Genomic DNA, 23,399 nt, shown 5'->3' with positions numbered 1-23,399 from the left:
AGCAACCAGGTAAAATATTTACCGAAATGAACATGAATGCGGATTTTCATACTCCACCCATCATATAATACACTACAAGACAAAAATCGTCACAATGATGCGGTAATATCCTGTTTATGACGTGAAACATTGTTATTGATATAACCTTCAACCATCGACCCCACCTCCTAGCAACGGCGTTACTACAACAAAGTACACATGGCCCCTGGACCGTGACACCTGTTCAGATTACAGCTGATCGCTGGCACCGCGATAATTCTGATTTTCTGGCGGTCGCCGAAATTTCTGCGTGCGATTAAAAGATGTTACACGTTACAACGGAGATTGGGAAGGTCGGAAGGCAAGGTGAGGTTGGAGAAAACTCTCGTCTCAAACGTTGTTGGTATTTCGTTTGGACTGTTGCAATGTAAACAAATCAATCGTGCTTTTCCATTCCTTGTTCAATGTAGAAAACAAATGGATCAAGCAATTAAACAGCTTTATCTGTTATATTCAATGGAATTTTTCGTGTTCTAACTGTCATTGTATTACAAATCTCAGCTAAAGGAAAGTTTCGAAATCAATGAAATCACAACGAGTCGTTGTAAAAGTATCATATAACAATCTTAATAATAGGTTCAATGGAATACAAGTAAACTATTGACAATATTATTAATGAAAAAAACATTGTAGTCAACTTTGCTGATGTGTGTTTTTGATTTGGAATTATAATGGCTTTTAATGCATTTTTGTGTCAACTCTGCATAATGTGAACTGTTACCTTAGTTTCATATTTCATAGCTTTGTTTTTATTGCAACAATGTAACAGCACTTTGAGAAAACTTTATCCTACCACTCAATAAAGCTGTTATCTTTACTCTACCCCCCACACAATGTTTGGAATACTGGATGAAAGAACTAAGGACAGAAAACCATCATGCTGATACTTGTGTCTTGTTTTAACCACAATGCAGTTTCTGACCCTCGGTGGTTAAAATCACACTTCTAAGTTGCTACTTAACAACCAGAAACTGCTTCCTTTCAAGCTAAGCATTTACTTTGGGTCTCGGACAGAGTGTGTTTGGAAAAGAAATCAGTCAAGAAAAATAGACTGGACTGTGAGTGCGAGTTTTGGAGACTGTAGCAAGGCTGCAACCAGAGTTTACGAAAGTTGATTCGATCAAGCATTGAAAGATGAGTTATTTTATTTCAGAGCGAGAGAAGCGACATTATGATGAGATGTGGGAGATGGGAGCAGACAAACAGGTGTACCGACCGTCAGGCCGAGTCTACATCCCCCATGGAAAGGGACATCCTGCATCCAAGAGACCGCACCCACAACATGTGGAGCCAGAATACTCTGAGTAAGCATTACCTTTGGTTTTGATCTGCTTTTCTTAGGAGCTTTTCACAAAGGAGCGAATAGGAAAATTACATTGGGAACATACTTTTTGTTCGATAGACACTTTTGCCATAACATTTGAAAAAATAGGAATTGTATAGGTGTGCAAGGGTTTCTATGATGGAACAATATTTGACATCATGTTTAGGACCAGCAAATGGTTTAACAAGACTGAAAGAGAATGAAAGAGAAGCAAAATAGAAGAGGTAGAATTGAAATAGTTCGAAGTTACATTGGTCAGATTGTTGAAGCACCTGACAAACAGGTAATAAGCTCGTTCTTTGTCTTTCACAGTTGTGGTCCAGACTGGAAGTCGCGGCTGAGATGGTTGCCACACCCGTCCCAACCTAACGCCAAACACCCTCACAGATTCCACCAGATACTCAGGACTTACCCAGGTGCTTGGCAGATTTTATGTTTGCTTTGAAAAGCATCTTACTCCATCCTAAACTTTGAAAAGCATTGACTCCATCCTAAACATGTAGTTCTATACAATTGCAATAAACTCCTGTTTCATATGATTAATTGAGACTGTCATTGTTCTTGAGCACTATTTCTTTACTTTTTCTAAATGAGTGGCTAATATTTCTGCAGGAATACACAACGCCCGTACAGGTACAGAATGGACAGCCTACCCTAACCACACCCTTCCATTTGGCTACCACACTGGGAAGCGCTGCTATATTGAAGGTTCCCATCAACGCAGTCGGCAGTCTTTCGAAGAAATCACAGATACCATGAGGCTGGGAACCAGGTTCAAGGGTATGTTCTGTCATTTAGAAATAAATCTAAAAGTGATGTTTTGTCATTTTGGTTTTCCTAAGAGTTATGAAGGTCTTCGTCCTCTTTGGTGTATGGAAAAAAATGTTGTTCTTTAAACTTTTTGTTGGTCGTTACAGTTGGGGATCCACGGGGAGGTATCCCAGCAGCCTCTCCTGGAGACAAGTCGTACCAGGTGCCAGAATACTCCCCACAGTTCCACCAGATGGGATCCACCAGGCCTGTGGTTGTCTTTGGGTAAGGGGAAATATATGTACATCCAGCTGGCAAATATCCCTGCTTGTGCACAATTCAGTGCAAGTGCATGCTCAAGTGTAAAATATGAAATTCACATGGAACGTTAATTTCTGCCATAGGTTTTGAATTTGCAAAATTGTCTTCATACTTGTTACCTAACGTTATACTTTATGACTGATACTGCCTCCAAGCAGACTGTAAATCATATCTGGCACTAAGTGCACAACTGATCAATGACAATCTTTTATATCTACAGGGGCAGTGCCAAGGTGAAGCCGGACACTTTCATCCCTCTCATCCCCCTTCCAGCAGTACCTGTGTAAGTAACTGTAGTAAAAAGTGGCCTGCCGGCCAATTTGAGCTCCTCATGAATAAACAAAGTCCAAAAACTCTTCACAATTAGACCGCTTGCAAATTTTGTCATCCTTACTAGCATACTTGTACCTGAATAAAGAGACTATTTTTACACAACCAATGCTTTATTCTCACCGACGTTGTACTTGTACCTGTATAATGTACAATGTAATTTTGTTGCTGAAGAATCTTTTATGCAGCACTGAAGTTGTTCCGTGATAGAAAATGTTAGGGACCATTCAGAATCTTTCTTGTAAGTAACAAACATCTCTACCTTAACAGCAAATCTTACAGACTGAAGGAGCGACAGAGAAGGCACACTGCAGAAGTCAAAACAGTGGAAAGCCTGGAGATGTGGCGACCTGCGACCCCACTGGAAGTTAGCCCTGTCAGCAGCTAGACGTGGTCAATCTTGCCAGGACAAATATCTAAAGATTTATCATATCATCAGCATTTCAAGGCTGTTCCAGAAAAAGGGGATAGATGGCAGCTGAGAAGTTATTGTCTCCTTCATACTCGAGTTTTCTGTGTCCCAAGTTTTCTGGAACAATCTTCAGTTTGAAATGCCACATGCTGCTACATATAATGATGCTTGTAAATAACTGCAATATCTTTGTACTTTTTTGTATGTTGCAACATGCTGCTCAGTACAACTCTTTACATTAAAGAGTTAAAAATAGTTTCTTCGGTTACGTTTCAGCATTGCATCAGTGGTATCATGCTGAGAGGATATTCCAAGATTTTTTTCAGCAAGTGTATGTATATTTGAATGACCCCAGGGTAATGTTTTAGTGGATCTAGGCAGTACAGAAACATTTTTCTGTGGGGACTGTACACTTTTACACATAGGCTCCTTGAAATTTCTAAACTCAATGTGTTTAACGGTAGTAACATACTTTATAGTCCACCAGCTATCTTCCAACTGGTTTTGTTGGGTCACAGTTTGAGCTGTTGTGCTAGTACTTTAGTAGAAGTCAGTTAAGAATAATATCAGCTTCCACCAATGGTCACAAGAATACTAAAGTAAGTGCCATGATGTAGAAAGACCTAAGTAAGACTAAGGTAAGCTAAAATCAACGAAGACTACAAAGTCCAGAGGATTTACTGTAAAAAACTTATAACCTTTATTAGAAAATGCTGCAACAGTATAAAACAAGCAACAGTATAAAACAGGCAGAGTATTTACACAGAGAGAATAAAACTTTATCATGGCATATCAAAATAAAACTATAAAATGTGCACTTGGACTTGTTAACTGTAGCTTTATAAGCATTGAATAAAACTATTGCTTGTTCCTACTTAACAGGTAAATCATGTTTTTACTCATAGAACACAAATAAAAATTTATTTTCCACAGTCTGTGTAAACATGTCTCTTTGATACGTGTTGAATAACAAGCACTCGAGTTTGAACATCATCAGTCAGACAAAGTTGTTACTGTTCATCCTGGTAAAGATCAGCATTGGCGACTTTGGCAACTGACAAACAGGTTTTCACATCACATGAGCCAGGTTTTCTGTAAAACAAATGTTGAACAAGATATTTTACCACAAAGGCTGCACTGTATCCAGGAGATGACAGGCATTGCATGCCTACCAGCATCCCTTACACTCCATACATTATAGTTGGCTATTTCAGAAACACACTCATGTCTAATAAAATTGTGATGGTACAAGTGGACACTAATTTAACGATAAAAGCAATAGTATCACTTTTCCAATGCACTGAAAAAATTTGATTTCAGTGGCTCTCGAAAACATTTAGAGCTGCCAATACATGTATTTGTTTTTGATTTGAGTGCACATACTTTATCTGTGGCAACTTTTTTTCAATGAGCAAAATAACTATATCCGGACATTTAACACATCATTTAACACTAAAGCTGACAACATAGAAATACCTCACCTGAAACAGTGTTGATCACCTCCTCAATGTACTCATCTGAGTTGTGATTGACACGGTTGCCGGGGGAGATGCCCAGTTCATAGTCTGGACCATACTCTGTAAAGTGCTGTATACAGAGAAGAGAAATGGGGCATTGTCACTGATAAGCACCAACGTAAGATTCAGTAATCAAGAACAACATTATATCCATGAATTTTCTTTTTTATTTGAACAATGATGAGCAGAAAACCTAAGTTAAGTATCAATAGATTCTCTCTAATCCCAGGAATCTTTAAATAATGTCTGCAGGTGATATGCGTTTCCTAGTAAAACGAAATGAAATCCAAAATTTTCCTGGCCAGGAGCAACCACAACTTCAAGTTCAAAAATGCACTCATGCCTACCTCATGTTCAGGTATGTCCGGAGGTAGAGACTTGCCCAGAACCTGTGCTGTTAGAGAGGTCCAGCAGCGCGCAGTGTTTCCTACATGATAACCACCTGCAAAGGGACAGAGGATTTTTCAGATCAAAATCACACAATAGAGACAAAACAATAGAAATATCATCTAATGTCCAGGAACTTGGAACAATTTTAACTACCAAGAATTCCTAAGCAAACAGGTGTGAGAATTTCTTATTGTGGCTTTTGCATCTGGCACCTTCAGGATTAATTTCCACAAGCAGAACACATCTTCAAGCAAAATTAGCATCAAGGGACATTAAAAGCATCAAACGTACATAACAACTATCATGGATATGCCAAACAGCAGATACTCAAGCAACTGGATATGATTTTGGAAACAGTCAGATGTTTCATACAACATCCGTTATCTTTCGTCAGTGACACTCCATGGATGTTCTTTTGCTAACTGTAAACAATCACAATTCCACAAATTCTGCAGGTACATACCACCACCCAGTAGAAGAGTTGGGAGTTTCCAGTCCAGCACCAGTTCCAGGCACCTCCCCAATCCCTGGGGGGTCAGGTTGAAACACCCCATGGGGTCCCCACTCATCCCGTCCGCCCCCAGCTGCAACACCACAGCCTCTGGTCTGTAGCTGCTCTCAGTCTGGCTCACAACTCTGCAACATAAGGGAGAAATCACCTTCATCTCAAACATATCGTTGGCAAGGCAGTATGCAAAGGACTTAACAGTATCCAACATGCTGCTCTGTTGGATACTGATAGATCTGCTTGAAGATTCAAATTACATCATTATTTCTCAAACATGAAAAGCTGATATTTATGTGCTGATATCTGTAACATGTTTTACCTACTTGTTAAACACACTGAAGTACTGAGAGTCCTGAATCCCATCTCTGAGTGGCACGTTGACTGTGTAGTATCTGCCCCTCCCCATCCCTGTATCTTGGATATCTCCTGTACCTGTGGAAACATAACAGTGGCATGTAACATCATGTATTTATTTGAGGAACATAATCATTTTGCAAAGGATAGTAGACACTTATTTTTGTTCAACATAGTGTATTAATTATTATCATTACATACCTGAATTTTTTTAAAGAAAATTTGATTCTTGAGAAGAATTGTAATGCAATTCTTCAGAAAATCATATACAAGTTACAACACAAAGACATCTTAACTTACTTTACTTTTACAGACATCACCTTATACGAATCATGATGCATATTTAGGCCTATTAAGAAGCATTCACAAGACAACATAATGCATTATTTTCAATAAGTTGCCTAAGTCAAATAATGGCTTACCTGGGAAGAATCCAGTGTCAAATTTGTGCAGAGAGAGAGTCATGACTCGAGATGTACAACAGAAAGCATCTTCTACACCTGAAAGTAAAAGTAAAAAACAGGAGTTAATTTTACCACAAGAACTTTTAGCTGGCATCTAATCAAAACAATGATGTCAGGAACTGTTGACAGACATCTTGTTTAACGACAGTGAAAAAGGGACATTATCAGACATATTTAGTTGGAAAAGAAAAAAAAAAAAACTATAACACATGTTTGCTTAGCTATATAACTTCCTTGATTAAAGCTAGGGAGGTTGACTCACCATCCCCATGATGTAGGTCCAGGTCTATGTACAGCACTTTACTGAACCTTTCCCTGAGTCTCAGGATAGCCAGTACAGGATCATTCACATAGCAGAAACCTGATGCCTCATCTCTGCAGGAACAAATTTTCACATGAAAAATCATGAATGTCTCTCAGTTATGCATAATTGACAAGCAACAGAAACAGTAGTGATGTATGGAATCCACAGATTGATTCTAAACCTACTTTTTAGCATGGTGCCAGCCGCCGTGCCAGTTGATGGCAACCTGACACTCTCCATCTATCAAACATTGGGCCGCGGTCAGGGTTGCCCCGGCAACCATGGCAGCATACTCATACACCCCAGGGAGGATGGGACAGTCGTAGCCTGAAAAAAAGTCACACTGAATGACTGATTCAGTCTTATTGTACAGCAAAGCTTACAGTTATAGCACTATAGCATTATAGTGTTGGAAAGTGATAAACAAATTGATAACTTACAAAGTCCAAACTCCTCTGACACATCAATGTCTTTCTCCTCATCCTCCTCTGCACTGGCCTTCCTCAGGTGGTGGATGTAGTCTGTAGAGTGGAATGATGTCAGCTCTGCAACAGTGGCCGGCCGGGGTTCTACAAGTCTGTGACAGCAACAAAAATTTTGCCCTAACTGAAATTTGACAACACACCTCTTCTGTTCAATTTGGTCTGGTGAAGGCACCTTCTATTCTACTGGCATATACTTCTCCAGAATTGCACTCATGCCAAAACCATGTGGCACCATCAACCTTAACATCCTCCAAAAAGCATGCATATATTGCTTAGTATACTTGTCTTCTTCTTCTTCCTCTTGTTGAGTGCCCTCAATCTTGACGTAGATTATCATGGCACTTTTGGGTGAGCGCTGATGCCGGTGCGGACTGACACTGAGGGTAATCCTGTGCACTACATTAAACCAAAATCGTAGTCCATGTACCGTTCCAAGTCGAGATCCTTGGGATCCACCAGTTACTGTCATACAGAATCAGTGTGAGCAGGAGGCACGTGACACGAAAGTGTCAAGTGTAGGTGCCTCTGCTACGCTGTTTGGCAGACTGTTCCATTCCTTGATGGCTCGTGGAAGGAATGCCCCCTCTCTGTATTTTGTTCTAGTATTCACTATTCACTATTCAGGGCGAAACTGCTGGGAGTGAGAGCGTCGGAGACGTGTAGGTAGTGGGGCGAGTTTGTTTCTAATGACAGGGCACTGCATAAGGCCATGGTAGATCTTGTACAGAGCTCCCACCCTTGCTGTCTTCCTACGCTGTTCTAGGGAGGGCCAACCAAGTGTCGATATCATGTGGCTTACACTGGATGTGTTGTGATACCGTCCTAGCACGAACCTGGCTGCCCTCCTCTGGACTGCTTCGAGCTTGTCTATGTTCTTCTTGGTGTACGGCCCCCACACAGTGGAGGCATACTCAAGCAATGGCCGCACTAGAGCTTTGTATGCTCTCACTTTGATGGATGTAGAACTAATCTTCAAGTTTCGTCTTAAGAATCCTAGTGTCCTACTCGCTTTATTAACAATGTTGTCCACATGTGTATCCCAGCTCATGTTACTACTCATTGTTACTCCTAGGTACTTGACGGTGGTGACATTATCCAGTTTATGGCCATGTAAACAATAGGAAAACTCAAGTGGGTTCCTGTTCCTTGTGACAGACATACATACACATTTTTCGGGATGAAACTGCATATCCCATTGGTGTTCCCAAACTGACAGTTGGTCCAGATCCTGCTGGAGCTGGGTTTGCTGGGCCCTGTTTAGTACCACATTATATGCTGCTGTGCAAGACGGGCAAGACCAACCAGCTTGTCTGGTAGGTCGTTTATGTAGGCTAGAAATAAGCTGGGTCCTAGCACCGAGCCCTGTGGCATGCCCGACCTGACGGAGTGACCCTAACAAAGGAGGAGCAATGGCCATCTACTACTACTGCCTGGCAGCGGTCCCGCAGAAAACTGCCAATCCAGGCTAGTGTATTACCCTGAATACCATAGCATTTGAGTTTATGGAGCAGAAGGCTGTGGTTCACTTTGTCAAAAGCCTTCGCAAAATCCATGACCAGGATGTCTGTCTGTTTGCCTTTCTCTGTGTTGTCTGAGAGTTCTTCCACTTCCTTGTAACAGTGTGGTTCAAGCACCACCAACCTAAACATCTTCCAAAATGTATATTTGCATAACTTAGTACTAAGTTAGTATACTGACACTAGTGACAGGTATGTTTACAGAAGGTCACGCAGGCCAGTATATAATTATAACAGTGGATATCATACCTAAGTTCCTTTGTCAACCCATAGGCTTCTATCAGTCCATGAACTGCACTTGCCTGAAAATATAGGGAAAAACAGTCTTTTATTGTTTTGTTTTTGTTTTTGAGGCTACCAACTTCAATTTGCTGAAGACTGTTGTAGCCTATATAGGAAAGTCGTGTAAAGTGCCTTTCCCAAGGGCACAAGATCGGTGACACGGCGGGGTTCGAACTCAGAACCTTCTGGGCCTGAGTCAAACGTGCTGCCGATTGCGCCACGCGGTCCCACGCAGTCAGTGTTTATTGTAAATTTACAATATAATATTAAACATTAACGTTACTGTGACTTGCATAATCATATACAGAAGGAACTACAGAATTTGCCATACTGTTAGGAAGCCAAAATGAACAATAAACTAAACAAATACATTCATAAAGCACTTTGAACTATACAGTTATTCAAAGAATGGTGCTGTAATATAGTCTTCACACTTTGTTGTGTGCTGAGAACCATCTGGTGTGGGGAGGGGGGCAAAGTAATATATTCAAGTTGATGTTGGCACTTGGCAACATATATATTATATGTCATGGCGATTTTAATCACACATATATTAACAGTACAAAGATTACTGAATAGTTTTGTAACAAAGATTAAACGGGAGAATGTTGTTAATATGAACAGATGTTTGCTCAGTGAAGGTCTACTGTTTTTGGTGACCAAAATCCAAACAAAGGACACACAAAGTAACTCACCCTTCCTGGTACTTTGGCGAGATTATTGCACAAATCTACATACATCTGACTATGTACAAACACAACCTTATCATTTCTACAAACAACGTCGCTACGTGGTGCTAAAACGTCCCGATTTGGAGTAAGATTCCGATGACAACCCATTCCATCGTTTTCTTTGTCACTGCCGTCCGCCATCTTGTAATAAATTTAAATTTCGCGCCATCATGAAATCCCGCCTGCTGCGAGAGTCTGAATTTCAAACAGTCATATCATCGGTATGGACCAAAATTCATCCATATATGACACATATTCAAATACCCATTATATACAGAAATATTTGAACCTGATTATATGGTTCAACTGTGGGAAAAGACGAAGAATTTTTAATTTAAAATGTTAGTCACGTGACTTTGATCCCCGTTATTTTGCGAGATTTGAACCCCGGAGCCAAACGGTGCGCATTTGGCGGGGAATCTAGGTTAAATCGGTAGTGTCTGTGTTAGCTGCTTCTGTTCCTTCTTGTTTCTTCCTCAATATTTTCCCGTGGGATTGGACATTTGCTCTGGTAAGTAGCGTATGGTTTCTTCTGCATATCTGTCTTGCCTAAAAGTGATTGTGCAATCCACTTATTGCCCAATTTCGGCGTTCCCACACGAGGGAAGGCCGTGCGAAGGTTTTCTCACACCACGACACGACAGTGGTTTTCCTAAGGATTTTCCTTCCAGATGTTTTCACGTCTTATAGCAAGACTAGCGAGAAACCCAAGTAGAATCAAATTTTGTACTTATCCCGGAAATTCAGGTCAGTTCTAAGATTTTCTTGATGATTTTCACTAGGCGATCATGTGGAGAAGATTTGGTGCACCACGATTTCATGATAACGTTACCAGACGGTTCCCAAATTTTCCTGTGGACAGCGATTTCTGCTGGGAACTTTATAGATTCCATAGTCAGGTCGATAAAAGTCATTTTGTCCTACCTACTGTACTTAGTCATGCTAACTCATAGGCGCGTAAACAAATTTATTAGTAATTTGCCCACGGCGGTTCTTCATTTTGGCGCTTTCTCCTGCATGCTAGATGCGGTTGCAGTGTGCAGTGTGTTATGTTGTCACTTGTATATCGTGGGGAGGGGGGCGTAGTTAGCACGCGACAGACTGTTTGTTGTCCCTTTCTGTGTCTTTTGGATGTTTTCAACTCCACTGCATGTATGCATGTGTCTGCCTTTGTGTTTTTTTAGGTTAGATTTACAGCTTATCCAACCTTTGGAGCCTTCCCAGACACGTGGTTCCCCCAAGGCATATATTTCTGGGACACAGCCAGGAAGACTTGAAAATGTTGAAGAGTTAACATAATTTTAGAAAATGTTGAAGATTTTTAAGCCAAAAGAATGACATTCCAGAAAAATATTAAGTCACCTTTTTCCTGAGTTTTAAGTTATGAACAGCATGTTGTTACTGGCAGCATACATACCGATAGTAACTTACTGTGGTAGACAACAATGGTAAGCATGTGCACCAGGCGTGCTATGGGTTAATGATTCAACACAGGATGTGACGTTAGGGGTCACACCATTGTAGCCATTTGTAGGGTTTCCCTGCCAATGATTGTAGCGGACTTTGCTCTCTACCACGTTGTAGAAAAAAAAGCAGAGGATTCTTAGTCCCTTGGGCCTGTATTCAGTTCACCTGTTCCAGGCTTGATATCAGTATCAAGCACAGGCACTGACAGTTAGTTTGACAGGTGTTGTCAAACAGAGTACGTGGCAGCATTGTACTGTAATTTGTCTAGAGGCAGGTGGGAAGTAACCAGATGGCCACTTCACAACGCAAACGTACAACGTCATGGTGTGATTACACAGACCTGAAGCCAGGTATTGTGTTCTTATCAAGATGTTGACTTCTTTCATGGTTACAAGTTTTTGTTGTATATCATGTGGATGTGTCTGTAGACTCTGTACTGTATAGCTGTTGGTATAACCAAGGACATTACATCAGTACGTCCTTGGTATAACCATGCTTTGGCATAGCCCACCTGATCAGCTTTGCAGGCCGCATGGTGGCAGCTAGTTACATCACGTAACTTGTAAGTTATAGCCATGACAGTGAAATGTTCTTTAATTAAGGGTTAATGACCCGCCCCGAGGTGTATATGGTGTCATAACGCCTGGTCCTTTGCTATAACCACCGAATAAAACCACCGATGTGAGCGAAGCGAACGAGGTGGTTTTATGAGGTGGTTATAGCAAAGGACCAGGCGTTATGACACCATGTACACCAAGGAACAGGCGGGTCATTAACGTTATTATCATATAGCCTACCCAAACTTGCAAACTCCTGTATGACTCTAGATCTCTTGGTACTATACGTGTGAATTCCTTTGTTAAATTTCTGAAAATTCATATTTGTTCTTTGGTACATGCATATGTAAGGAGATTACACATTGCATTTTGAAACCAAAACTTTCCACAGAAAATATTCGAAACATTGCAGGCTTTTTAGAACAACAAAACTCATTATCAATGTTAGAAGGAGCCATTCCCCCTTGCAGTCTGTGCTTATTCCCTCTGCTCTGGCATATGTTTTGCTCCTTTTTATTGGTCAATGCCTGCATATACCTTACTTTCTTGTGTGTAAGGCTACTTTTGATTGGTCAAAATGAATCGACACCGGCAGCGGTGTCGATTTGCATTGACACTGGTGCCGGTGTCGATGCAAATCGACACCGCTGCCGGTGTCGATTCATTCTGACCAATCAGAGGAGCGATACACACCTGCCTGGCCTGAATCTTTGTGTTACGGCGTCATAACCAACGTGGAACGGGGACTTCTGATTAGTCCGCGGGGCCTGGCTATATGATAATAAAAGTTATGATAAATGAGTCAGCTGCACTGATGATATACTACAGATTGTCCCTTTTTAATAGTTTGTTGAGGACCTCATTTGTAAGGGTTTTGACCATCATAGGATATAGAAAATGGTGCTGAGGTCGTTGAGCACCAAAGTTCACTGTATAATTTGCAGGTCCACGTTTCTGTTCAGACGCCAAGTTCATTTTCTTCATCTATGGGAAAATTTGCATTGATACACTTACAATGTGTATTGATAGTATTTTGATACACTTGCAAAGTTGCAATGTGTATTGATACACTTGCAATGGATAATTGTCCTTTTGCTTTCACAGCTATTGATGGTTCACTCTCACTTGTCCTTTGTCAACATAATTATGTAACCTTTTGGGTATGAAAGGGCAGGTGGTTGGTAGGTGTGTCAGATTTACATAAGATAGAAAGTGGTAATTAACATTTCAAACCAATGCAGGTTTGTTATATCTGTACAAGTCTATAACAGGAAGACATGACAGTTTTATGTATTCTACGCAAATAACAGTAACGCACTGAAATGTTTTGTTGTAGAAGATGATCTCTTGTAGATGCCCCAGTAGTGAAAGTAGTATAAACAATGATTTACACAACTGTTGTCATTCTTCAACCTAAGTCTAAGCAGAGGCAATCAGAAAGCAGGTACCAATCAGAAGGTAATAATGATCACACACACCCACACACCCATTGTCAATGAAGGGTTGGATGTGAAGTATCTGATGGATTACTGGTCCTCTGGCCACCCGCGTCGCCAACGTATGACCCAAGGTTTTTGTACTATGAATGATGATAATATTTCTGTTCTACTATGATTGTTATGCTGAGAAAATTTGCCATATAATATACACTGATATTCTCTGTTCCTCCCAGTTCCCACCCTGGCTTCCTCTACGATGAGTTCCAACATGAGGTACATCCTGGTGTCCGGAGGTGTGATCAGCGGGATCGGGAAGGGTGTCATCGCCAGCAGTATCGGCACCATCCTCAAGTCCTGCGGGTTAAAGGTCACCTCCATCAAGATCGATCCTTACCTCAACATTGATGCTGGGACATTCTCTCCGTATGAACATGGTGAGTGTAATAGTTAACCTCTTTGGGGTGAATGAGTATGTGGAGAAGGATAACCTCAAGCCAACCGTTCACACTTCCGCCACATCTAGACGCTGGAGCCGCTGTTCCCCGTTTAGGAACTTGATTCAAACCAACACAACAATGATGGGTGAATGATTACTTGGCCGTTTCTCTACTTGGCAATACATGTGTAATGAATGTATAGGTCACTGAATTTTTTTTTGACAGCAAGTTGTGATGTGCTGGAATGCTGGTAGTAAGTGCATCTTTTTGTGCACATTGGGTGAACAGTTATGATTTTGTTTACAAAAGAGTGATTGGATAGGTCTAAGACTACTACAGAAAAATACTGATTTTGACTTTCTGTTGCCACGCTATGTGAAACACTGAATACAATAGCTCTCACTTATTTATAACTTACTAGTATGCAGCATGTGTATACTCAAGCGACTTCAAAGGTCATATTGATCAAACCTGTGCATTTGTATTTGCTCATGTTATATAACTACTAGACCAACACTTATTTTATCTCTTACTTTGCTTTCAAAGGTCAACATATCTTATTGACAGGGCCCTGTATACCACATTCAGAATGTCTTTTTAAAATTCTTTAAAAACTGTGCTATTTTGTTTACTGTCTAGGCTAGGAATGGTAAGCGTCCATGAGTTAACAAAGATCTCAATTGGGAAATTGAGAAATTTGCAGAGACATATAGTTACTTTGTAGCTATACCAAAGTCAATCATTTTTGCTTAAGATATGATATCACCTGAGAATAATGAAATGTTCTAAAAATAAATTCCTCTAAAAAGACTCTTTCCTTAATTACACCAGGGGAGGTATTTGTGCTTGATGATGGAGGAGAGGTGGATCTGGACCTGGGGAACTACGAGCGCTTCCTGGACGTGAAACTGACCCGAGACAACAACATCACCACAGGCAAGATCTACCAGTCTGTCATCAGCAAGGAGAGGAAGGGAGACTACCTGGGCAAGACTGTGCAAGGTCAGCAGGACTAGGAGAATTTCACTGACGGAAGATTGTGCATGCTATCTGAAACGACTGACTGTTTCCAAAATTATATCCAGTTGTTTTACTAACTTTTAGTAACTGCTTTTTGGCATAGGAGGAGAATTTACCTTTGGATTTTTTTTGGTTTTCTTCCTGCTTACTGTTACTACTACACGTATTAGTGTTTTTTTATTTAAATAAAAAAAAATGACTGTTTTGTGTCAGTGTCTACAAGGCAAGACTTAACAATTAGTAGCTTTGCAGTTGGAAAGCTGTGCTTTTTACAAAAAGATCAATTTTTTTTGAGTGGCTGGATCTTTTTTGTAGGAAATATCGTGAAAAATAACCTATTCCAAGGGCTATTCTTCTTGTCTGTACAGATTCCCATTGTCATGCATGTGCAAGTCATTGTCCTTGGGTTAGTAGTTAGTATCTGACATTTAGAATGAAAGATGCAACAGGAGATGAATACTAGAAAGGCCGACATTTGCTTGAGAGCAAATACAGCATATTTCAGCCATCTCCCTCATGCAACAATAGGCCTTGAGGTCGTTGATCCCTTTAGCCATTGGAAAATGACCCCAAAATTCCCAAATATATCATTTTAAAGTGTTCCATGCCAAAAATTATACTTGGGTCATTTGGATAAATATCTAGAGCACCCCTTTACCAAATTTCGGGTCCTTTGGTTGTAAAACGAGGGAACAGGAGCCAAAAATGTCAAATTTTTGTCTAAAAATGGCCATGACTTACTTTGACTTAATCCTCTTTGCCCCTTCTGGAGCACAGGGCCTCGGTGAGATGCCTCCACCTTCCTCGGTCTTTGGCGGTTGTCTTAGCCTCATGCCACGAGGTCTTTGCATGTTGTAGGTCCTTCATGACTCCTCGCCTCCACGACAGCCTAGGTCTACCTCTTCGTCTTTTGCCTTGGGGGTTCCATTCTAGGACTGCCCTCGTAATGGATGGTGGGGGTTTTCTTAGTGTGTGTCCAATCCACCTCCATTTCCTGCGCCTTATGGTGACCTCCACAGGTTCCTGGCCAGTTTTCTCCAGGAGGTCATGGTTGCTGATCTTATTTGGCCACCAAATGCCAAGGATGTAGCGGAGTCTTACATTGATGAAGGTTTGGAGTTTCTTAATGTTGGCTTGTGTTAGGCCCCAGGTTTCACAGCCATATAGTAGGATGGACTTGACATTGGATTCAAAGATACGTAGCTTTGTTCTGAGGGAGATGTTCCTGGCCCTCCAAACTGGTCTTAGTTGGACAAAGGCAGCCTTTCCCTTCCCTATGCGGGCTTCAATGTCCTTGGTCGCACCTCCGTCACTGCTGATGACACTGCCAAGGTATGTGAAATCCTTCACTGTCTCCAGCTCTATTCCTCTGCAGCACACAGGTTTGGCGTTCCCCACCGTTTTCACCCTCATCTCTTTAGTTTTTCCTGCGTTGATGATTAGTCCCACTTGGCCTGACTTGTGTTCTAACCTCTGGGTCTTCTCTCTCATCTGGCTGATGGTATGGCACAGAAGAGCAAGGTCGTCCGCGAAGTCTAAGTCATCTAACATGTCCGTCAATGTCCACTGAATTCCTGTCCTGGCATCTTTGGTAGTTTCCCTCATCACCCAGTCCAGTGCAGTTATAAATAGCAGCGGGCTCAAGAGGCACCCCTGTCGCACTCCGGTGGTCATGTTGAAGGGCTCTGTCAGATCTCCTTCGTGGGATACTTGTGCTTGGAAGTTGTTGTAGAAGACTTTGATCATGTTGATGATCTTTGGGGGGATTCCATAGTGGGCAAGGATGTTCCATAGTGATGTCCTGTCGAGTGAATCAAACGCTTTTTCATAGTCCACAAAAACAGCATACAGTTGTGAATTGAATTCTGTTGATTGCTCCACTATGACTCTTAGGGTTGCGATCTGATCGCTACAAGATCTATTTGCTCGGAAGCCTGCTTGATTATCTCTTAGTTTGGTCTCCATTGCGTTTGCTGTTCTATTGAGGATGATCCTGCAGAGTAGCTTGCTGGCAACTGAGAGAAGCATGATGCCACGCCAGTTTTTACATTGTGTCAAGTCACCTTTCTTTGGCAGCTTTATAATAGTACCTCTCTTCCAGTCTGTGGGTGTCCTCTCTTCTAGCCAGATTCTGCTGAGTAGTGGATGCAGAGCTTCAACAGAAAGGTTACCTGCCTCTTTCCAGGCCTCTGGAGGAATTCCATCGGGTCCTGCGGCTTTCCCGTTCTTGAGTGAAGAGATGGCCTTGCGGATCTCTATCTTGCTTGGTGGGCCAGTGCGAATATCGAGCAATTCTATTGGGGGCTCAATTTCCGGGGGATTCGGTGGAGGTGTGCGATTGAGAATTTCTTTAAAGTGGTCTCTCCAGCGTTCCATTTGTTGCTCCTTTGTTGCAAGCAGTTCACCATTCTTGTCTTGTACTGGCTTGTTTATTTGTCTTCTTTTCCCACTCAGTGTTTTGGTGATTCTATAGAGGGTTTTCATATCCTGCTTTGACGCGGCCTCTTCTGCCTCGGCAGCCTTGTCTGAGATCCACTTCCTTTTATCTCTCCTGCAACTTTTCTTTACTTTCCTGTCAGCTGAGTTGTACTGCTTCATGGCATTGGCCTTCTGGTTCCTGGTTCTGCAGTTCTCGATGCCATAAGTGGCCATAAAATTGCAATATTAAGCATTATGTTGTACTGTATGGAAAAACTGTTATTGAATTCATGCGCAAAAAATTGAAGGGCACTTTTATACCAAATTTCAGGTCATTTGGTTGTAAAACGAGGGTACAGGAGGCAAAAATGTGCTTTTTTTGTCAAAAAATGGCCAAAAATCGCAAAATTAAGCATTTTGTTGTACCGTATACCAAAACTGTTATTAAATCTGGGTGGGCATATGATCAGGGCACCTCTGTACCAAATTTCATGTCATTCGGCTGTAATACCAGGGTACAGGAGCCCAAAATATACATAAAAATTGACAAAAACCTCAATAAAATCATTTCAAAGGCAGATATGAAAAAAATGAAAAAAACACCTGAGGGTATTGGCTTACTCTGCCTTTGTGCCAAATTTCAAGTCAATCGGTTAAAAAACGGCGGAGTTGATTCGATTTGAAGATTTGGCAGGAGAAAGAAAGAAAGAAGAAAGAAAGAAACATTACGAATACAATATATTTCACCATACCTATGGTATGGCTGAAATATAATTAGCCCTTGTATGTCCACTGTAGTTGTTCCCCACATCACTGATGCCATCCAGGAGTGGGTCCAGCGGGTTGCTAAGATACCCGTGGACGGGAAGGATGAAGAACCACAAGTCTGTGTGATTGAGGTGAGGGAGAATTTCACATCTAAATAGACTAGTGGTGTAGTCATTGTACCATCCAATGCAATATTGTTAAATATGTACAGTATACAAGTACAGTAGCATAATTAAAAAACAAATTGTTTTATATTTTCTTCTGTCCTAACAGCTTGGAGGCACCATTGGTGACATTGAAGGCATGCCCTTTGTGGAAGCATTCCGACAGTTCCAGTTCAGAGTGAAGAGAGAGAACTTCTGCTGTGTGCACGTCAGTCTGGTGCCTCAGGTGTGTAACATAACATTGGCAGGTCTAAACTACAAACTGATTTCCAGAGCTGTTCCCGTAATGTATAGGAAAGAAAAGTTTGCTCAAAGACAATGCCTCGCCTCCAGATCTAGAGTTACAAAGGGGCTTAAATCCTGGTGAAGGTACAGAAATGCATTTTTACACAGATCTAGGAAGTTATTAGACAATATTGTACATTGTGTCCAGTTTTACGCAAGATTTCCTTCACTTCGAGCTATGTTTAATTGTGTTTGCTGACTGTAGAATGTTTCCTTTACTCCCCAGCCCGGCTCCACAGGAGAACAGAAGACCAAGCCCACCCAGAACAGTGTGAGGGAGCTGAGAGGGCTTGGTCTTTCCCCAGACCTGGTAAGGGTGGTCATGTCTCTTGTTTTAAAGTTTAGGTTGTGTAATTGACATACATGTACTTTATATTGAAAGAATGCTAGCACACCTCATTGCACAATGTTGATAAGAAATAACTTGTGCAGTGGTTCTGTGAATCACTTGGTGGTACGTACACATGTCCAAAGCAAAATATTGTGTAATCAATTTCATAGTCATATATATTCAGGGTTTGTGAATTAAACAATGAATAATTGTTACTTTTCCCTTCCCTCAGGTTGTTGCTCGCAGTCAGAACCCGATTGGGCAGGGTGTGAAAGAGAAGATTTCCATGTTCTGTCACGTGTCACCTGATCAGGTAAGTCAACTTGTAGACAAACAACCTTGTGCTGGTGGCCGCTTCACTGCGAACTTAAAACCACCGCAGACTTTTTTCGATAGAAGTAAGAGACTATAGTGCATGGTATTACTGCAAATTTAAAACCACCAGGAAAAGTCCTTTTTCCCGCTACCCCGAAATTAATTCCCTGCGAAATTAAAAACATTTACAGTACTGTTTGATTTTGAGTGTACCAGACATTTCACTATGCTGCAGTCCTTCCTTCAATTCTGTCACACTGTTCGCTGCCTAGTGTTCACCTCAGAGACAACATCACACAGCCACATGTACCTTGTTTTTACTACATGGAGCACAGAGTAGCACCAGATTAATGACAGGTGTGTTTGATTGACATCCCCACAGGTGATCTGTATCCATGACTGCAGCTCCATCTACCGTGTACCTGTCATGTTGGAGGAACAGAACGTCATCCGCTTCTTCGCCGAGCGTCTCAACCTGCCCATACCTACCGTCAACGGTGGAAAGCTGCTCCGCAAATGGAGAGACCTGTCCGACAGGTAGAGGGCGCCTTGTGTCTGCTGACATTTTGCTCCTTAAATCACACTTCTGTGAAGAATAGAGAGAAATACAAATGTGAAATTGTGTATATTATATGCTGTTGCTTGTGCCTCCCCAGATTTGACCACCTGCGTAAGGAAGTGTCCATTGCCCTGGTAGGGAAGTACACCCAGCTGGAAGATGCCTATGCCTCTGTCCTCAAGGCTCTGAAACATGCTTCTCTAGCCTGTAATCACAAACTTACACTCAGGGTAAATACAATTCTCATCCTTATTCAAATGGCAGATTCTAATACATGCAAATGCAGGCAAATTGGGTTTTCAGTTCCAAGGGCCTTTCATGGCATCAAGAATTTTTTTACATGTTCGTATTTTGTGACAATTTCATGTGTGCTTGAGAATATTCTTATGACAAGGATATCTGTATGGAATAGAGTAGTAAATTTTTCTTTCTTTCATAGTTGACATGGAGTATTGGCTATTCCTGTACAAGTTAGAATGAGTTAGTAAAGCATGTTCAGTTGAGGTTCAAATGAGATAATCATTGTTCTGTTGTTTTCTGTTTTTGTTGAACTGTTCCTTTTGTTTGTATCACCAGTACATAGAGGCTGCTCACCTGGAGGAAGAGAGCATGCACTCCGACCCTGTACGCTATCACGAGGCGTGGTCACAGCTCTGTAGCTCTGAGTAAGATGACGCTTTTGTATTTGAACAGGATACCAAGATGTCTAACACCTGGCTAGAGACTTCTCACCACTCTGGACAAACTGTCATAATGTGTAATCCTTGGTTGATAATTGTAGAAGAATAAAAGAAATTGTTACCCCCAAACTGTAACTGAGGCCAGATCTGAGATTGCCAGTTGATTTGTATAATACAGCATTTGTGATGAAGGACAGAAAGTCTTATAAATGCTGCTGCAAAAGATAGACATTTTGCATTCCAAAACTTTCTTTTATATTCCTCATCATCATACACAAATGTTGCATTTCAATAATTATCAGAATTTCGAAAATACAAATCATGGCAATTGTTAAGTTTAGTCAGAACTTCAAAATCATGGCTGCTCTGACAAGGTGGACAGTTTGTCAAAGTTGTGCAAGTCTCTAGCCAGAATGTTAGGCAGTCAGGTACACAATTTTATCTTTAAAAGGCTGAGTCATTCTCTCCTCTCTCCCCTGTGGCCCCCCTCCCCTGTTGTGTCCCCAGTATGTCCAGGCTGAGGATCTGGAGCCCTGGGCAGAGGTGGAACAGCCACTGGCCTACCACGAGGCATGGAAACAGCTCTGTGGTGCAGAGTACATGTCACACTTTCTTACCTTCCCTGTGTTGTAGGCATGCCTGCTGCTTCCTCTGTTCTTCTCCTGCCCTTTGTTTGTAGCTTGTGTTGACATTTTTGCTGTTGACTTGTCAGATTCTTTTGAGTTGAGTTACGACTGGCTTTTCGACACAAACATTTCTTTTCATAGAGTCATTTTAAATTGTATGTTGATGATGTGAATATATTTTTGTTTTTCTTTTCTCATTTTAAAAAACAAAGTTGGGAAATGAATCGGAAATAAAGTCATATTTTAATTTCATTGTGTCTAGTTGAGATAGACAGTTTGTACCTTTATTTTGCAGCGGTGTTCTTGTTCCTGGAGGCTTTGGTGTGAGGGGAGTTGAAGGGAAGATTCGGGCTGCTGAGTGGGCCAGAAAAAACAAGAGACCTTATCTGGGTGAGTGGGCAAATAGTGTGAAAGATAATATATAGCAGGGACATCCAAACTTCTTTCTTCTGGACTGTGCAATACTGTATGTTTAATCTCTTTTTGAAATACTGCACTACCTGATATTGCACACTAAGAGTAACAGTACTCAAAATGTTTGTCCAGTATTTTCTTTGCATGTCCAACTGTAGTTGTTATTACTAGAGTGTTACATATTACAGCCACAGTGCAGGATTTAACACAGTTGATGACATGTTGCAGGAGTGTGTCTGGGTATGCAGGTGGCTGTGATCGAGTATGCCAGGAACATTCTGGGGATCAAGGGTAAGCTAATGGTCATTATTCTTCATATTTCTTACAATATATGTTATATCTTCAGGCACGGTAAGAAAAAAAGTATGAATTCGGTAACACTCACTTAGATGAGTTTGCCTTGATATTATTATTGAATAAATGGCTTTTTTTCTTAAATATTCAACTTTTAAAAAAAACAACACAATTCATGCCCATGCACAGTTCAGCTAATTGAGGAAAAAGTTGATAATCTAATGAGTTTCCACTGCTTGCAGATGCCCACTCCACAGAGTTTGACCCTAAGACAGCGAACCCACTTGTGATTGACATGCCTGAACACAACCCTGGCAACATGGGGGGCACCATGAGGCTGGGCCAGCGCAGGACCATCTTCAAGACAGATGACTCGGTCCTCAGTAAGTCATCATGATGTATGCATGATAAATGTGTCACAATAGGAGGCCAGCAGTCAAGATTAGATATTTTACTTTAATACAGAAGTAATAGTTTGCAAGTTATGAGGTATTCTTTCTTAGTTGTGAAGTAGGTACATTTATTGTATGCAGCATTTGTTGTGGTGTTATTTTATACTTTTGATTTTGTTGAAAGTTGGACAAAGTCATCACTGTGTTGCAAGTGAGGTGGGAGGCTTGATATATTTGTTGTACCTATGCAGGGAAACTGTACAATAAGCCTGAGTAAGCTGTGAACTGTTGTATTTCTCGTCCCTGTGCAGGGAAGCTGTACGGTAAGCCAGATTACGTTGAGGAGAGACATCGGCACAGGTACGAGGTGAACCCTGAGTACGTGGACCAGCTGCAGAAGAAGGGACTGCACTTTGTTGGGCAGGATGTGGAGGGGGAGAGGATGGAGATTGTGGAGCTGGAAGGTACAGATTTTAAAATCACAGCTTTGTATTGGTTACTGGGTTAGGCAGCAGAAGCAGGTTAAAAGCCAACAGAACTAGATTGATGGAAGAAGATAGCAGAAAGTTTCATAGGATGTTTCCAAACTGCACATATTGTACGGTTAAATTTTTGACAAGTTGCATGTTCCAGAAAACAAAAAGGTTTTGTATTGATTAAGTATTGATTAAACCTCAATATTTCTTTGCCCTTGAAGCTGATTGTACATCTTTGTGTATGTCTGTGTCCTAAAAATGTTTATTTTTTCTTTGATCTGTTGATGAGTCTTCTAATCATGTATGTCTTGTTAATCATATGAATCTTTATTTTTCCAGACCACCCCTACTATGTTGGTGTCCAGTACCACCCAGAGTTCCTGTCTCGCCCGATGCGCCCGTCCCCGCCCTACCAGGGGCTCCTCCTGGCGTCTTGCGGCAAACTGCAGTCCTACATCTCCCGCGGCTGCCGGTACTCCCCGCGGGAAACATCGTTCTACAGCGACACCAGTTCTGAGGAGGATGATCTTCCATCTTTCCAAAGTCCGCCTCGTAACAACTCACAGTCCTCTGGAGCTGAATAGGTCCCACACTGTAACCATATCTCCACTCTAACTGTTGTTTTTAGGGTCTACCGTACAGATAAAATTTGGGCCATCTTAGACTTCCAAACTTCCTTCATTTTTGAAAAGTATAATGTCCAGGAACTACAGATCTGTTTGCTGGATTTCTTCACAATATGACTTCGTGAAAACTTTTGATTCCCAAGCATATCAACTAGTGTTGAAGTCTCTGCCAATTTCAGGGTCTTTTCTAATCTATACCAGGTCAAAGACAAGAACATCTTTAGTAATTTGTATATGTGCCATTTTTACAGTGACTTGTCAACTAGGAATGAATACATTTTATCATGTTGGTACTTACTATCTTAAATTTAAGTTATGGAAACAAGTGTTTTGCTCTACCTATCTGAAATAGATGTAGTGTCTCCAATGTCTCCGAATATATGTTGAAAAAGACTTGAGCAAT

The 23,399-nt window shown here is 41.2% G+C and overlaps 3 protein-coding genes across 3 annotated transcripts; 2 read left to right on the top strand and 1 right to left on the bottom strand.

The window, feature by feature from the left end:
• The first annotated feature begins 151 nt into the window (after positions 1-151).
• LOC118422478 (spermatogenesis-associated serine-rich protein 1-like) lies at positions 152-4,108 on the top strand. The gene is made up of 7 exons (XM_035830088.1): positions 152-345; positions 1,193-1,343; positions 1,676-1,779; positions 1,976-2,143; positions 2,281-2,398; positions 2,655-2,717; positions 3,035-4,108. Exons 1-7 carry the CDS (start codon positions 303-305, stop codon positions 3,150-3,152), a joined length of 765 nt encoding a protein of 254 aa, XP_035685981.1. The 5' UTR covers positions 152-302; the 3' UTR covers positions 3,153-4,108.
• LOC118422476 (histone deacetylase 8-like) lies at positions 3,853-10,040 on the bottom strand. The gene is made up of 11 exons (XM_035830085.1): positions 9,693-10,040; positions 8,965-9,017; positions 7,154-7,290; positions 6,899-7,040; positions 6,672-6,784; positions 6,368-6,445; positions 5,915-6,023; positions 5,547-5,719; positions 5,041-5,135; positions 4,658-4,763; positions 3,853-4,268 (listed from the first exon to the last, which is right to left on the bottom strand). Exons 1-11 carry the CDS (start codon positions 9,867-9,869, stop codon positions 4,246-4,248), a joined length of 1,206 nt encoding a protein of 401 aa, XP_035685978.1. The 5' UTR covers positions 9,870-10,040; the 3' UTR covers positions 3,853-4,245.
• Positions 10,041-10,307: 267 nt separating this feature from the next.
• On the top strand, positions 10,308-23,246 carry LOC118422479 (CTP synthase 1-like). Its single transcript, XM_035830089.1, has 15 exons — positions 10,308-10,475; positions 13,425-13,625; positions 14,460-14,630; positions 17,865-17,965; positions 18,108-18,224; positions 18,510-18,593; positions 18,847-18,927; positions 19,312-19,466; positions 19,586-19,718; positions 20,065-20,153; positions 21,090-21,184; positions 21,437-21,499; positions 21,745-21,885; positions 22,206-22,358; positions 22,710-23,246. Exons 1-15 carry the CDS (start codon positions 10,400-10,402, stop codon positions 22,952-22,954), a joined length of 1,905 nt encoding a protein of 634 aa, XP_035685982.1. The 5' UTR covers positions 10,308-10,399; the 3' UTR covers positions 22,955-23,246.
• Positions 23,247-23,399: the final 153 nt, after the last annotated feature.

This window comes from Branchiostoma floridae, chromosome 9 (genome assembly GCF_000003815.2).
Source record: "Branchiostoma floridae strain S238N-H82 chromosome 9, Bfl_VNyyK, whole genome shotgun sequence".
Classification (NCBI taxonomy): Eukaryota; Metazoa; Chordata; class Leptocardii; order Amphioxiformes; family Branchiostomatidae; genus Branchiostoma; species Branchiostoma floridae.
This window is presented reverse-complemented; position numbering and strand designations above follow the sequence as displayed.

Excerpts from the sequence above, each read along its gene's own strand:
- LOC118422478 (XM_035830088.1), top strand. The coding sequence starts at position 303 with ATGTTACACGTTACAACGGAGATTGGGAAGGTCGGAAGGCAAG. Across the intron at positions 346-1,192 it reads TGGGAAGGTCGGAAGGCAAG|AGCGAGAGAAGCGACATTAT; the intron begins GTGAGGTTGGAG and ends ATTTTATTTCAG. Across the intron at positions 1,344-1,675 it reads GTGGAGCCAGAATACTCTGA|TTGTGGTCCAGACTGGAAGT; the intron begins GTAAGCATTACC and ends TGTCTTTCACAG.
- LOC118422476 (XM_035830085.1), bottom strand. The coding sequence starts at position 9,869 with ATGGCGGACGGCAGTGACAAAGAAAACGATGGAATGGGTTGTCATCGG. Across the intron at positions 6,024-6,367 it reads TGACACTGGATTCTTCCCAG|GTACAGGAGATATCCAAGAT; the intron begins GTAAGCCATTAT and ends ATGTTTCCACAG. Across the intron at positions 5,136-5,546 it reads AACTCTTCTACTGGGTGGTG|GTGGTTATCATGTAGGAAAC; the intron begins GTATGTACCTGC and ends GTCCCTTTGCAG.
- LOC118422479 (XM_035830089.1), top strand. The coding sequence starts at position 10,400 with ATGTTTTCACGTCTTATAGCAAGACTAGCGAGAAACCCAAGTAGAATC. Across the intron at positions 17,966-18,107 it reads CACAAGTCTGTGTGATTGAG|CTTGGAGGCACCATTGGTGA; the intron begins GTGAGGGAGAAT and ends CTGTCCTAACAG. Across the intron at positions 20,154-21,089 it reads TCACAGCTCTGTAGCTCTGA|CGGTGTTCTTGTTCCTGGAG; the intron begins GTAAGATGACGC and ends TTTATTTTGCAG.